Raw genomic sequence first — 15,390 nt, forward strand, 5'->3', positions numbered from 1 at the left:
TAACGTAACACAGGATAACATAACATAGTTTAACGTAACACATAATAACATAACATAGTTTAACGTAACACATAATAACATAACATAGTTTAACGTAACACAGGATAACATAACATAGTTTAACGTAACACAGCATAACATAACATAGTTTAACGTAACACAGGATAACATAACATAGTTTAACGTAACACAGCATAACATAACATAGTTTAACGTAACACAGCATAACATAACATAGTTTAACGTAACACAGCATAACATAACATAGTTTAACGTAACACAGGATAACATAACATAGTTTAACGTAACACAGAATAACATAACATAGTTTAACGTAACACAGGATAACATAACATAGTTTAACGTAACACAGGATAACATAACATAGTTTAACGTAACACAGGATAACATAACATAGTTTAACGTAACACAGGATAACATAACATACTTTAACGTAACACAGGATAACATAACATAGTTTAACGTAACACAGCATAACATAACATAGTTTAACGTAACACAGCATAACATAACATAGTTTAACGTAACACAGGATAACATAACATACTTTAACGTAACACAGAATAACATAACATAGTTTAACATAACACATAACACATAACACCTGAACAGTGCTTTAACTTACCCTCTGGCCAGCGAACAGTATTTGTACATAAGGGTCCACAAGGTCCTTGTTCTCCCCTATAAAAGCCTTCTTGACATTAGCCATGATGCTGGTGTTCATCTTGGGAAGGCCCTCGGCTCTGTAGATCTTCACATAGTAGCGAGCCCACTGGCGCTCCGCGGGAACCCCCTCAGGTAACAGCAGGTTACTGAAACCACAGAATCAAAGAGAACACTTGTAACACACTATATTTTATCTCTATGACTAAAACAGCATTAGAAAGTAAGCAAGAATTGTGAAATGGGAGATCTTTTACAGGGCTCTTTAGAGCAGGGAGGGGCAACTTTGATGGGGTGAGGGGCCACAGTGGCTTGCGGGTCTGTGTACCCACATCCATACCCACACATGCAGTCAGCCTCTTGGGGGCCCTAAGCAACATTTTGATTTCTCACTCATATCCCCATTAATATGTAGGTTAGGGTTAATTACCTCTACAGTATTAGTGCTTTTCTCATTCATATCCCCATTGATATGTAGGTTAGGGTTCACTCATATCCCCAGTAATATGTAGGTTAGGGTTCATTCATATCCCCATTAATATGTAGGTTAGGGTTCACTCATATCCCCAGTAATATGTAGGTTAGGGTTCATTCATATCCCCAGTAATATGTAGGTTAGGGTTCATTCATATCCCCAGTAATATGTAGGTTAGGGTTCATTCATATCCCCATTAATATGTAGGTTAGGGTTCATTCATATCCCCAGTAATATGTAGGTTAGGGTTCATTCATATCCCCAGTAATATGTAGGTTAGGGTTCATTCATATCCCCAGTAATATGTAGGTTAGGGTTCATTCATATCCCCAGTAATATGTAGGTTAGGGTTCACTCATATCCCCAGTAATATGTAGGTTAGGGTTCACTCATATCCCCAGTAATATGTAGGTTAGAGTTCATTCATATCCCCATTAATATGTAGGTTAGGGTTCATTCATATCCCCATTAATATGTAGGTTAGGGTTCATTCATATCCCCAGTAATATGTAGGTTAGGGTTCACTCATATCCCCAGTAATATGTTGGTCATTGTTTACCCTTCTATGTCATCTTCATCGGTTTCTGTGGCCTTGTGGGGAGTCTTGATGTTGTCTCCTTTCCCCACAACGGCGATGTCACATTTAATGTAACCTTTGCACCCGGCAGTGATGTCATCAGGGTCAGAGAGAAGGGCCCATTTGTGGAAAAACTGGTGTTCTGTTGAACATTTTTTAAATAAAATAAAACATCAACATGAATATGAACAACGATCAACACCAGAACCATAGATGGGTCGCTAGTAGCTACTATGTTTCTCTCTGTTTCTCCCTGACCTGGCTGTGAGTAGACGGTGCCTATGTCCAGTTTGAAGGAGCCAACCAGGGTGCCACTACGCAGCAGGTTCTTGGAGTGGATGACCTGAGGGATGGATAAGCAGATTGCAATGTGCTTCAGTAACATGTGACCTGAGTTGACTATTATGAAAGACTGTATGAATAATAGACAGCGATTCCCATGGCTCCCCATTCATCTAGATAGGGAGGGGAATTATAGACTGTATGAATTATAGACACAGCGATTTCCATGGTCTCCATTCATCTAGATAGGGAGGGGAATTATAGACTGTATGAATAATAGACACAGCGATTCTCATGGTCTCCATTCATCTAGATAGGGAGGGGAATTATAGACTGTATGAATAATAGACACAGAGATTCCCATGGTCTCCATTCATCTAGATACGGAGAGGAATTATAGACTGTATGAATAATAGAGACAGAGATTCCCATGGCTCCCGATTCATCTAGATAGGGAGGGGAATTATAGACTGTGTGAATAGTAGACAGCGATTCCCATGGCTCTCCATTCATCTAGATAGGGAGGGGAATTATAGACTGTATGAATAATAGACAGCGATTCCCATGGCTCTCCATCCATCTAGATAGGGAGGGGAATTGTAGCGCAGCTGTTTGTGTGTTTGTTTGTATGGTGGTAGAGCTACTCACCGAAAGCTTCAGGATCTTGTCAAACATAACATCCGATGGGACGTGGAAGTCAAAGACAAAATACTAAAAGAGAAATGTGAGATAAAATAAATGCATGAGGGTAATGAAGTTTGCTGTTAAAATGTGTAGCTTTATTGAACATTTACTAAATATTCAAGTAATCATCATCACACTCATCATCATCATCAACCTCCTCCTCCTCCTCCCCACCATCATTCCAGAGCAGGCTGGTTACCTCATTGTAATATGGGCAGTTTGTCGACTCCTTCATCTGAGTGTACTTCTTATCGTCTCCGATCTCCACACAGACCACTGGGTCCATGTTCAGCCCTACTAGCTGTCTGGCCTCTACGATGGTAACACTAACCTGGTGAAATAGGATTATCATGTATAAACACTCTGGAGTACAACAATATGTTCCATTCAGATTATTCCTTGATTCATTGAGCATACTGTATAGTTTAATTTACTTGGTAATCCACTGGTCTCCCGGCACTAGGTTCCATCTTAATGTCTGGTTTTGATCTGACGTTAGACACATGTTAGAAATTAGTGTGATTAAATCAACGCAGACTTTCATTTCAGAATTCTGTAAAACTACAGGATACTACATGGTAAACAATGTCATTGAAACACCTGTCTTCAATCCAACACGCAGAGCTTGCTTCTATGTTATCTTACTTCACTGAACCAAAATATGAACACAACATGTAAAGTTTTGGTTCCATATTTCATAACCTGAAATAAAAGATCCCAGAAATGTTCCATTCTCACAAAAAGCTTATTTATTTCAATTGTTTTGCACAAATTTCTTTACATCCCTGTTAGTGAGTATTTCTCCTCTGCCAAGATAATCCATTCACCTGACAGGTGTGGCAGATCAAGAAGATGATTAAACAGCATGATCATTACGCAGGTGCACCTTGTGCTGGGGACAATAAAAGGCCACTCTAAAATGTGCAGTTTTGTCACACAATACAATGCCACAGATGCTTGTCGTCCTCACCAGGGTCTTGACCTGACTGCAGTTTGGCATCGTCTTCAGTGGGCGAATGCTCACCTTCCATGGCCACTGGCACACTGGAGAAGTGTGCTCTTCATGGATGAATCCAGGTTTTAACTGTACCATGCAGATGGCAGATCAGGGTTCCCCAACTGGTGTCCCGCGCACCGAATGTTTAAAATAAAATACTAAAAACACCAGGAAATCAGCTCCATGATTTTCATTAGAAATCTGTTCCCAAGCATTCCCACGCATAATAGAGAGACACGTGATCGTAAGTAAGGTTTGAAATTATTAATGTCTTAGTCAAATAGTATATCTGTTTGCGGTCAATTTACAGTCTACAAATTATTTGTAATTATGTTCCGGTCCCCCCAACCATCCACTCAAGACAAAAAATCAGCCCGGGATACAACCATCCCTGCTCTGCAGATTTTGCTGCGAAGAGACATTAAATCATTAAATTATTTGTTTTGGTACTGTCCATGTAGCTTATATTATTTAAAATGTGTATAGTATGTATAAGCTGGAAGTAGAGGTGTTGTTGTCCATTATGGGGTGACAGGAAAATAATAAAGGAAAATATCATTTTTTTAAATAAAATAAAATATATATATATGGGGGATTGAAAATGATGCAGAGAATTACATTGATGGAAGCTACAATCTATCTGCAATATTAAAGCTGATCTTAGAGATCCTGGTTCGAGTCCAGGCTCTGTCGCAGCCGGCCGCGGCCGGGAGACACATGGGGCGGCACACATTTGGCCCAGCGTTGTCCGGATTAGGGGAGGGTTTGGCCGGCAGGGATCTTCCTGTCCCATCGCGCACTAGTGACTCCTGTGGTGGGCCGGGCGCAATGCATGGGCCCGCATGCAATATCCAGCAACTTCGCACAGCCATTGAAGAAGAGTGGGACAACATTCCACAGGCCACAATCAACAGCCTGATCAACTCCATGTGAAGGAGATGCATGAGGCGGTCACACCAGATGCTGATTGGTTTTCTGATCCACACCTCTGTTTGTTTTTTAAAGGTATCTGTACAATTTGTATTCCCAGTCATGTGAAACCCATAGTTTAGGGCCTAATGAATTAATTTCCATTGACTGATTTCCTTATATGAACTGTAACTCAGTAAAATCTTTGAACTTGTTGCATGTATATTTTTGTTCAGTGTACATAGAAGTGTATTTTATGTGTAAATTGAATAGCAAACCACAAGCACCATAGAAGCGTGCTGTGCTTACCTCTTGTTGGAGACGTTAGTGGTGACGGCTGTGACTGAGGCCAGGGAGATGGTGTCAGGGTCAAGACCCCCTCCCCCTCCCATCCCTCCCGTGAAGTCCAGATCCTCTGTCTCCAAGATGGCAGCCTCATCGCCTGGACAATCACAGTCAAGGAGGCCACACCTGTCAGAACAGCCTGACAGGATGACGATAGCTAAGCTCGACAACCACCCTTTAAGGTTGTTTGTGTGACTTTTTAAAATGTATTGTATTAATTTTTGTTGGTATTAATGTTTAATGTTACTGTTTACAATTTATTGTAGGTTATGTTACACATTTTGATCTGCATTTTATCACAGTAAGTGGGACCAAAGGTTGTATGAAAGCATTTTACTTATCTCCATTATTTTAAATGAAACAACTGGTGTGTGTGTGTGTGTGTGTGTGTGTGTGTGTGTGTGTGTGTGTGTGTGTGTGTGTGTGTGTGTGTGTGTGTGTGTGTGTTCGTGTGTGTGTGTGTGTGTGTGTGTGTGTGTGTGTGTGTGCGTGTGTGTGTGCGTGTGTGTGTGTGTGTGTTCGTGTGTGTGTGTGTGTGTGTGTGCGTGCGTGTGCGTGTGTGTGTGTGTGTGTGTGTCTGTACCCCCTCCTCCTTTCCCGTGGTCTGACTTATGGCCACGTGATTTCTTCATGTTTCAGAACAGTCCTCTTCTTGCTCTGTGAAGTAAATAAAGTAGGGTCATTTTGTGGGAGGTTATTGATGCGTAGAATGCGGTTTTAACCAATCAGCATTCAGGATTAGACCCACCCGTTGCATAATGATGTGTAGACTACGTTTTGGAGTTACTAAATCAACAAATTCTACACTGTTGATTCGATTGATTTGAGCTCTTATGGTCCATGTACAGCGCACTACTTTTGACCAGTGCCCTGTGTAGGTAATAGAGCGCCATTTTGAACACACACCAGTCTCCTCTCATGGCAAAGCATACGAGTGAGTTTGTCAGTCTCAAATGGTATCCTATTCCCTATGGGCCCTAATCAAATGTAGTGCCCTGTATAGTGAATAGGGTGTCATTTGAACCTAGTCCAGGGTATTTCTTAAGGCAGGTAGCCTGATTTCCATTCTACCACCACACCCTCATTTGGCCTCCGATGGGGAGTTTAATAATTCACATCCCATGACCTTAATACATCAATTAACCACGGATACATTTCACATGCTTTGTGAAAAAGAAGGAAAAAAAGCACTCACAATAATTAGTCATGCAATATAAAACTAAATGTAAAGCATCAGTTTATTCATGACTGAGGATATTATTAATAACAAGCTCTACACAGAAATGTTGGTGAAACCATCATGAAATTGCTCACAAACATCTAAGTACTTATAAAACATTGAAGGAGATGAGACCATGCATTTTAAATGCTTCATATGACAGCAACATTTTGCAATCTAATAGGAGTCCAGTAAAATCCACATAACATCTAGGCCTACTTCACAATCTAATAGGAGTCCAGTAAAATCCACATAACATCTAGGCCTACTTCACAATCTAATAGGAGTCCAGTAAAATCCACATAACATCTAGGCCTACTTCACAATCTAATAGGAGTCCAGTAAAATCCACATAGCATCTAGGCCTACTTCACAATTTCTTAAATGTTCACAATATTCCAATTAACAGGTATGCAACTAATGGCATACAGTGCCCAAAACAAGTCATTCTGAATAAAGCTGTGGACCATACAGTAGCTCTACTGAGAGTATGCAATGCAAAAAGATTCATCCCTGAAGATAAATCTTTAAATTAAAGCCAACTGATCAGGGATCTATCATGAAATCAACCTTGAAATAATTCCTCCCAAATTGCACTGTAGGTGTGTTTTTTGTTGTTGCTGTGTGTAATACTTGAGCTTTTTTTGTTACTTGGAGTATCTAGAGCCCGAAAGCTTCCTCAATATAATAACAGAATAGATATGACCAAAGAAAAAACAACTACAGTTTACACCAGAGAGAAAGGCCAACTACAGTTTACACCAGAGAGAAAGGCCAACTACAGTTTACACCAGAGAGAATAAACAACTACAGTTTACACCAGAGAGAAAGGCCAACTACAGTTTACACCAGAGAGAATAACCAACTACAGTTTACACCAGAGAGAAAAAACAACTACAGTTTACACCAGAGAGAATAACCAACTACAGTTTACACCAGAGAGAAAAAACAACTACAGTTTACACCAGAGAGAAAGGCCAACTACAGTTTACACCAGAGAGAAAGGCCAACTACAGTTTACACCAGAGAGAATAACCAACTACAGTTTACACCAGAGAGAAAGGCCAACTACAGTTTACACCAGAGAGAAAGGCCAACTACAGTTTACACCAGAGAGAAAAAACATCTACAGTTTACACCAGAGAGAAAGGCCAACTACAGTTTACACCAGAGAGAAAGGCCAACTACAGTTTACACCAGAGAGAAAGGCCAACTACAGTTTACACCAGAGAGAAAGGCCAACTACAGTTTACACCAGAGAGAAAAACCAACTACAGTTTACACCAGAGAGAAAAACCATCTACAGTTTACACCAGAGAGAAAAACCATCTACAGTTTACACCAGAGAGAAAAACCATCTACAGTTTACACCAGAGAGAAAAACCATCTACAGTTTACACCAGAGAGAAAAACCATCTACAGTTTACACCAGAGAGAAAAACCATCTACAGTTTACACCAGAGAGAAAAACCATCTACAGTTTACACCAGAGAGAAAGGCCAACTACAGTTTACACCAGAGAGAAAGGCCAACTACAGTTTACACCAGAGAGAAAGGGCAACTACAGTTTACACCAGAGAGAATAAACAACTACAGTTTACACCAGAGAGAAAAACCATCTACAGTTTACACCAGAGAGAATAAACAACTACAGTTTACACCAGAGAGAAAAACCATCTACAGTTTACACCAGAGAGAAAGGCCAACTACAGTTTACACCAGAGAGAAAGGCCAACTACAGTTTACACCAGAGAGAAAAAACAACTACAGTTTACACCAGAGAGAATAAACAACTACAGTTTACACCAGAGAGAAAGGCCAACTACAGTTTACACCAGAGAGAAAGGCCAACTACAGTTTACACCAGAGAGAAAGGCCAACTACAGTTTACACCAGAGAGAAAAAACAACTACAGTTTACACCAGAGAGAAAAACCCAGTGAGAAGAGATCTGTTGGATTCATCGTTTAATATTCAAATCAATGTTACATATAAACAAGACTTTAGACTATGCTGTGTCTATGCTATATACAACAGCATTGCTCTCCATGAATTCTATCAAAAAATGGTCTAGAATAATTTGCATACATACCATTAAAGAAAACGTCACACTTTCCTTTTCTTCAAACCAACTCCCAATGGTTCCTGTTGAAAGAAATAAAAAAACTCTTTGAGTGATTAAGTTTTTCTCCAAAATAGTTATTCTACATAGCCATTTCAGACGTTTACAATGCAGAAACTGAAAGGCCAAAAAAAGTAAAGTTGCGTGAAAAACAATAAGGTTTGACCAGGGCAGGAGTTGGGCTGGAGTGATGTGATATGTCAATGAATAGTGTATGAGTGTTGAACTCGAGACAGGCTGGCAACTATAACTAGCTAGGTTGGTGAGAGAGAGACGTCACCGCAAACTAAGTCTGCTAATCCAGACTAGCCAACAAGACTTGTTCCACCATGTCACTGCATTTTTTTTTTTTTTTACAAGACATTAAAGTTCAGATATGCAAACATCTATAGCACATAATATGAATCCAATTTGTCTGATAATGTATGAATTATGTTAATGAAATGTGTCTATGACTCAGAATTCTCAATTCACTTTACATTGGGAAAGAACCTCAATGTAGCTTTGTGAATTGTGACAAAAGTTTGTTTGGCAGAAAAGGTATGACCAGAATTAGGCTATTTCTTTGTCGGCAACCAAAGACATCTGTTAATATTTGTGAGGTCAGGTGTGCGTATACACGAGACAACAGGAAGCTAATCAATAAAGTGACCTGTGATAGAATTACGTGCCACACAACAAAAAGTTGGCGCTTCTCAGTCACTACTATAGGAAGAATGATCTTCCTTAAATCATTCATGGGGTACTGCTCCAATAGGGAGATGATCTTGGTGGATCAAAAGGCATCAAGCCCTATTCTGAACAAACACCACTGTGTCGTGTTCTCATATTCATCTGAGTTTAACATTACTTTGAACTTTTACGATTTCTGACTACATGTTTCAAGTGATCCAGCACCCATTTCTAAGTAGGAATGTGGTGGAAATCCAAACAAAGTCGAACTACACAATACAGCAAGGACTTGTTGGGGGGAAATGACCTAAATCTTTCTTCCACGAGAAATGAAATGGGCATTGAGCAAAAATCATTGATTACTCGGCTAAAGCACACTTTAGCAGCTTCAATACAAGTTCCACTGAAAACTAAAGTAGAACTCACCAGCTCATCAATAACACATACTCTGAAAGGCATGCAGTACGTCTAATGTTGCCTGTATCCGACGAAACAAGTCTGTCAATTATTTAGGCTTTAGTTCCACCCAGTGTTGCATGTGTCTTCCTCATTGTGTGAAGGTATCGCCCACATCAAGAGAAAATAAATGGATTCTGGTTTGCATACAAAGAACGCATCTCTACAATACATATGTAATATGAGATGTAAAGAAATAGTACTGGTCTCCTTTTCAACTGAAAGCTACTGTACCAAGCTCAATACCAAAGGTTTGTTGTATAATGTGTGTTAATACTTTGTATACAATACTGTCCTATGTTGCTCCATTGGCGTGGCACTTGCCAGGCTAAGTTCACAATTTCAATTCCCATAGGAATCACATACACACGTACTGTATACACTCACTGTACTGTCGGTTGTCTTGGAGACAAGCATCTTGCTAAGTGACAAATTACAGCACTATATTATTAGTTGTGTATCATTCAAATACTTCCAGCAGATCCTCTATCCAGTCACTTCATTCTATAGTTTGTCCTTAGTCTAATTCTCTGAAGAGGGTTCTGATCAGCAGGCGGTGTGTGTGACTGGGTGGTAGCCGTGGTGACATCATCAACACGCCAGTCCTTGTTGAGAGAATGGGCTTTTAATTACATGATTTAGTACCAGGCCTGAGGAGATTTGAACTGATATTGTGTCCCAAAATGACTCCCTATTCTCTATATAGGGCACCACAAAAGGTGCCATCTGGGACAGGCCCGCTCCCTCCCGCATGGCCCTTCGGATGACTGACCTATCTGTCACTAAGGGCCCCCACAGCAGAGCCCTTCAGATTACTCACCTACCTGTAACTAATTCTCTAATGTGTGGTTAAGGAGGAGGCCAGGAGACATTGTTGTCTGCAGGAGTTGACATTGAAGGCTCATGATGCCAGCCAGCTTTCTTCCTCTTCATCCTCTTGCTTCCTCTTCTCTTCCTTGAAGGATTTGAATGAAACATTTTGGTCCGTACAGAATGTGTATAAACCTTATCCACCAGAGCACCACAGAGGATATATCAAAACAGACACAGACAGGTGGGATTTAAGTGTTGTAGTTTTTTTTTTGTACTTGGTTTTTTGGTAAATAGGTCTGTACTTTGGTCAGTGGTCAGTGGTAAAGAAGCAGAAATCTAGGTATACAGTATGTCAAAGCTTTCATTTCAAATACCACACTTGGTCTAAAATGACATAGTCATTTTCCGGTTGTAACATCTTCACTACTGCATGTGTGTTACTGTGTTAGAGAGAGGACCAGAAGTATATAGATTGCATCAATGGAAATGTATGAGGTTGCAACTGAGTCCTCACAAACGACACCTTTCCCAATGCAGTCTAGGGTGAATAACAGAATGACTTGATACCAACCATGCAATCTTATCCATGTCCACAGCCCTTATTTGTCTGTCGGGTAGACGGGTGGTGGTTGGAGATGTGTTTGTGCTTCGTTGGCTTTGTAGGTATGACATCTGACGACTGGGTTGTACTGTGTCATCCAAACACTCTGGTTCTACCTGGTTTAGTAAAGGCAGAGAGAGACAGAATCATTGTCATTAGGAGTCCATGTTTCTGACGTTACCTGGCTGAGAGAGGGATAGAGAGCGACAGGGTCTATTGTCATAGGACAATGTTAATGTCTGGTGTTAGTAAGGCTCCCTCGTGGTAGTAACATGATATCCCTTAACAACTTTGATGGAAATTAACACACATACACAGCAGATTGTGCCTTTCCAGCTGCGAAACAATTACCTGTGTAAGCAGATACGCTGATATGGACCACATGGTGCTTCAGAAGTCTTTCATTCTGAAAACGAATATATGGCAATATACTGTATATGTTACTTATATGTTTTATATGGGCATGTATGTTATTAAACATACAGTACCAGTCAAAAGTTTGGACACACCTACTCATTCAAGGGTTTTTCTTAATTTTTTACTATTTTCTACATTGTAGAATAATAGTGAAGACATCAAAACTATGAAATAACACATATGGAATCATGTAGTAACCAAAAAAGTGTTAAACAAATCAAAATACATTTTAGATTTTATATTCTTCAAAATAGACACCCTTTTCCTTGATGACAGCTTTGCACACTCTTGGCATTTTCTCAACCAATTTCATGAGCTAGTCACCTGGAATGTATTTCAATTAACAGGTGTGCCTTGTTAAAAGTTAATTTGTGGAATTTACTTTTCAAAAGTAAATAAGAAAAATGTGCTAAATAAACTAAAAGAAAAATAGTAACACAATAATAACAACTACAAGCCTATATACAGGGGTTACACGCCCAATTTTTCCGTTTTTGATTTGTTAAAAAAGTTTGAAATATCCAATAAATGTCGTTCCACTTCATGATTGTGTCCCACTTGTTGTTGATTCTTCACAAAAAAATACAGTTTTATATCTTTATGTTTGAAGCCTGAAATGTGGCAAAAGGTCGCAAAGTTCAAGGGGGCCGAATACTTTCGCAAGGCACTGTAAATCATGCTCAATGATACTGGCCTAGGATACTGATGAAATGTTATGTATGCCCCATGTGGAAAAAAAGGTTCACCGGTCTTTGCTAAATGTGATGATATTCATTGATAAAGACAAGAGATTTTTCTATGCTACAGAGAGTACATTGTCTCAGTTTGTGCATGTATGACTGTTATGAGAACAACAACGCAAAGTCAGACTTTTACTTGTTGTAAGTTGAACAAGTTGTCATGTGCCGCTTGCTTTTTCATTTTCAACTTGATTGTGATTTCCCATTTATTGTGAAAAACAAACGTTTACAAAAATGTGGCATCCTGAATTGGCAATGTTCATCCCAGACTGAAGTGCAATAAAGTTTTTTTAATGTTATGAACATGTTACTTTGTATGAATAATCAGTTGTAGATAGCTGTTAGGTGAAGTGGATACCTCAGTTGAGATGGATTCCTTTCCTCCATGATGACTGATCCTGCATGAAATAAGAGGGATCTTATCTGATCCAGTTCCTTAATCAGTGATTGTGAAAGAAAGGAAACGAAGAAAGTAAACCAATGTAGAGTATTGAAACATCTCCCTGGATGTAAGGTGGCTGAAAGCTAAGTTACTGTCCTAGAAGATGAAAGCTAAGTTACTGTCCTAGAAGATGAAAGCTAAGTTACTGTCGTAGAAGATGAAAGCTGTTACTGTCCTAGAAGATGAAAGCTAAGTTACTGTCCTAGAAGATGAAAGCTAAGTTACTGTCCTAGAAGATGAAAGCTAAGCTACTGTCCTAGAAGATGAAAGCTAAGCTACTGTCCTAGAAGATGAAAGCTAAGTTACTGTCCAAGAGGCTAAATGCTAATCTACTGTCCTAGAGGCTGAACACTAAGCTACTGTCCTAGAGGCTAAATGCTAAGCTACTTTCCTAGAGGCTAAATGCTAAGCTACTGTCCCAGAGGCTGAACACTAAGCTACTGTCCTAGAGGCTAAATGCTAAGCTACTTAACTAGAGGCTAAATGCTAAGCTACTGTCCTAGAGGCTGAACACTAAGCTACTGTCCTAGAGCTAAATGCTAAGCTACTGTCCTAGAGGCTAAATGCTAAGCAACTGTCCTAGAGGCTGAACACTAAGCTACTGTCCTAGAGGCTAAATGCTAAGCTACTGTCCTAGAGGCTAAATGCTAAGCTACTGTCCTAGAGGCTGACTCGCTGGCTGCCAGTCATCACACTCACTATTCTTCTCTAGAATTGCTGGGTTTGAGGCTAGCCCATCACAAGCCAATAAGGAAAGACCTCCATCTAGTGGCTGATGATGTCGGTGACTCACCAAGATTAAAGTGAAGCATTGTGGGAGTTGCAGGGTATAAATATCCCTTCATCCCTTGTGTCAGATTCATACCGAAGACAGGGTGAGTTACTGTCCATCATGTCATTCTGTTGTATAGGTTACTTCCCAAAAGACACCCTATTACCTATCTAATGCACTCCTTTTGACCAGAGTCCTACGGGTGAGCCCATAGACATACAGTGCACTGTATAGGATGCCACTGTTGTCCCGGCAACCATTCACAGAACAAGGCCAGACAGATTAATTTGCCTGCCAGTGACTGTCTTTGCCTCCCTCTTTCCCTCCGTCCCCCAATTCTCCTGCACTGAATATTTCTTATCCATTTAGCTGGCTCTGGTTCAGTCCCAAAAGGCACCCTATTCCCTGTATAGTGCACGCACTAGTGTTGATCAGAGTCCTATAGGCCCTGTCCAAAAGTAGTGCACTACATAGGGAATTGGGTGCCATTTGGGACTCAGACTGGCTGCTTGCATTCAGCAGTGTGTAGTGTGGTGGTGGGTGGGTTGAATTAAAGTGACACAACTGCAGTACGTGCCACTCCGTAGCTAAAGAGAGCAGAGCAGCACTCCAGGGTCTGTGAGCTGTGAGAGACATTTAAAAGGGAAGTAACCGTTTCAGTAGAGCAATGAGCCACAGAGAGAGAGAGAGAGAGAGGAGGATAGAGCTTCTCACCATGCTGTAGAGCATCCATGACTCTAATCTAGTTTATAAAGGATCCTGATAGGAACTGGGAGAGAGAAATGTGTTTTATATTCTCACAGATTTAACTCAGTGTGTTATTTTGGATGATGCATATCTGTGTTTTCCACAGCACTGAATCTGCATGCAGGATCTAACCAGCCCAGAACTGCAGCAAGTCAGCTGGTTTTATCCATTTACCCCATATGGCTTTTTCCTCCCTTTTTCTCTTCTATTTGTTTGAATTTCGAAGATGAGCAAGAGGCAGTCGGTCAGCTGCACAGTGAGCACAGGGGAGCAGGAGGACACACAGAACAGTACAGGCATTTTGAAATAGAACTATAAAAGGAGGAGAGGAAGAGGAGGAGGAAGAGGAGAGTCTGTGTTGTGTGGCAGATTTGTGGGGTTCCCTGCTCAGTGCCTAGCAGTAACATGGCTGTGATACAGAAGAGGGAACACAGGGAGACCCCCAGCAAGAAGACAGCACCCCAAGAAGACAGAAAGGGTCTTTCTACCAGAGATACTCTAGACAAGCAGAAAAAAGAGAGCAGAGCCGGGAGACGGAGAGGTGGGTACTGTTGCCTTGATATGGCTGTTTTTTTTTTTTACTGCAGGGGGGTACAGGGTGGTGGGTAACTGTAGCTTTGCTATGGTGAGGATGATAGCTTCACTGTGGGGTGTTCACTGTGTTTATAGAATGACATGGAGGTCATTGACATGAGGTTGGTATTGTTGCTTTGCTTTGCCGTTAACTGTGTTTATATACAGGACAGGCTGTCTGAAGCAGAATCAGTCAGAATCAGCCTCTCTCTTCCAGTTTATCATCAGTGAGGATATGTTCCATCATGTATGTAGGCCATATAATAAAGTAATTATCTTATTTTAGATTTATTATGTAGAATTTATTCCTGACATGTACCAATGGATCAGATTATCTGATATTGCTTCATATCTGTAGATAGACGTTCATCCTATTTGCTACTGCCATTTTGTTTTGTAAACAGTGAGGTAATGAAGTAGCTTATTGAATCACCCTCTATCTCTGCTGTGGTAAACATCAACACGTATCATAGGCCTGATTCAGTAGGATGCATTGATGCCCATTATTATACTATCCATTATTATAATACCCATTATTATACTATCCATTATTATAATACCCATTATTATAACACCCATTATTATACTATCCATTATTATAATACCCATTATTATACTATCCATTATTATAATACCCATTATTATACTATCCATTATTATAACACCCATTATTATACTATCCATTATTATAATACCCAGTAATATACTATCCATTATTATAATACCCATTATTATACTATCCATTATTATAATACCCATTATTATACTATCCATTATTATAACACCCATTATTATACTATCCATTATTATAATACCCAGTAATATACTATTCATTATTATAACACCCATTATTATACTATCCAT

At 40.0% G+C, this 15,390-nt stretch overlaps 2 protein-coding genes across 5 annotated transcripts in view; one reads left to right on the forward strand and one right to left on the reverse strand.

Annotated features, from left to right (window-relative positions):
* Nucleotides 1–637: 637 nt before the first annotated feature.
* LOC149972145 (otoferlin-like) lies at nucleotides 638–5,086 on the reverse strand. The gene is made up of 7 exons (XM_090219330.1): nucleotides 4,918–5,086; nucleotides 3,137–3,191; nucleotides 2,902–3,033; nucleotides 2,667–2,729; nucleotides 1,995–2,079; nucleotides 1,719–1,878; nucleotides 638–833 (listed from the first exon to the last, which is right to left on the reverse strand). Exons 1-7 carry the CDS (start codon nucleotides 4,998–5,000, stop codon nucleotides 638–640), a joined length of 774 nt encoding a protein of 257 aa, XP_090075456.1. The 5' UTR covers nucleotides 5,001–5,086.
* An 8,695-nt stretch (nucleotides 5,087–13,781) lies between these two features.
* The window catches only part of LOC110505847 (uncharacterized), a 21,052-nt gene continuing 19,443 nt past the window's right edge, over nucleotides 13,782–15,390 (forward strand). For all 4 annotated transcript variants that reach the window (XM_036962627.2, XM_090221292.1, XM_036962625.2 and 1 more), the window contains exon 1: nucleotides 13,782–14,494. In XM_036962627.2, coding sequence (XP_036818522.2) covers nucleotides 14,359–14,494 — 136 coding nt within the window. In that variant the 5' untranslated portion in view covers nucleotides 13,782–14,358. The remainder of the gene's footprint in view (nucleotides 14,495–15,390) is intronic.

This window comes from Oncorhynchus mykiss, chromosome 25 (assembly GCF_057628025.1).
Source record: "Oncorhynchus mykiss isolate SJ-2025 chromosome 25, ASM5762802v1, whole genome shotgun sequence".
In the NCBI taxonomy this organism is placed as follows: Eukaryota; Metazoa; Chordata; class Actinopteri; order Salmoniformes; family Salmonidae; genus Oncorhynchus; species Oncorhynchus mykiss.

What these genes read in the sequence shown, in the direction of transcription:
- LOC149972145 (XM_090219330.1), bottom strand. Translation starts at nt 5,000, where the DNA reads ATGGGAGGGGGAGGGGGTCTTGACCCTGACACCATCTCCCTGGCCTCA. An exon ending in ACAAGATCCTGAAGCTTTCG is followed by an intron (nt 2,080 to 2,666) that starts GTGAGTAGCTCT and finishes TCCATCCCTCAG; the next exon opens with GTCATCCACTCCAAGAACCT. An exon ending in CACCGTCTACTCACAGCCAG is followed by an intron (nt 1,879 to 1,994) that starts GTCAGGGAGAAA and finishes AATGTTCAACAG; the next exon opens with AACACCAGTTTTTCCACAAA.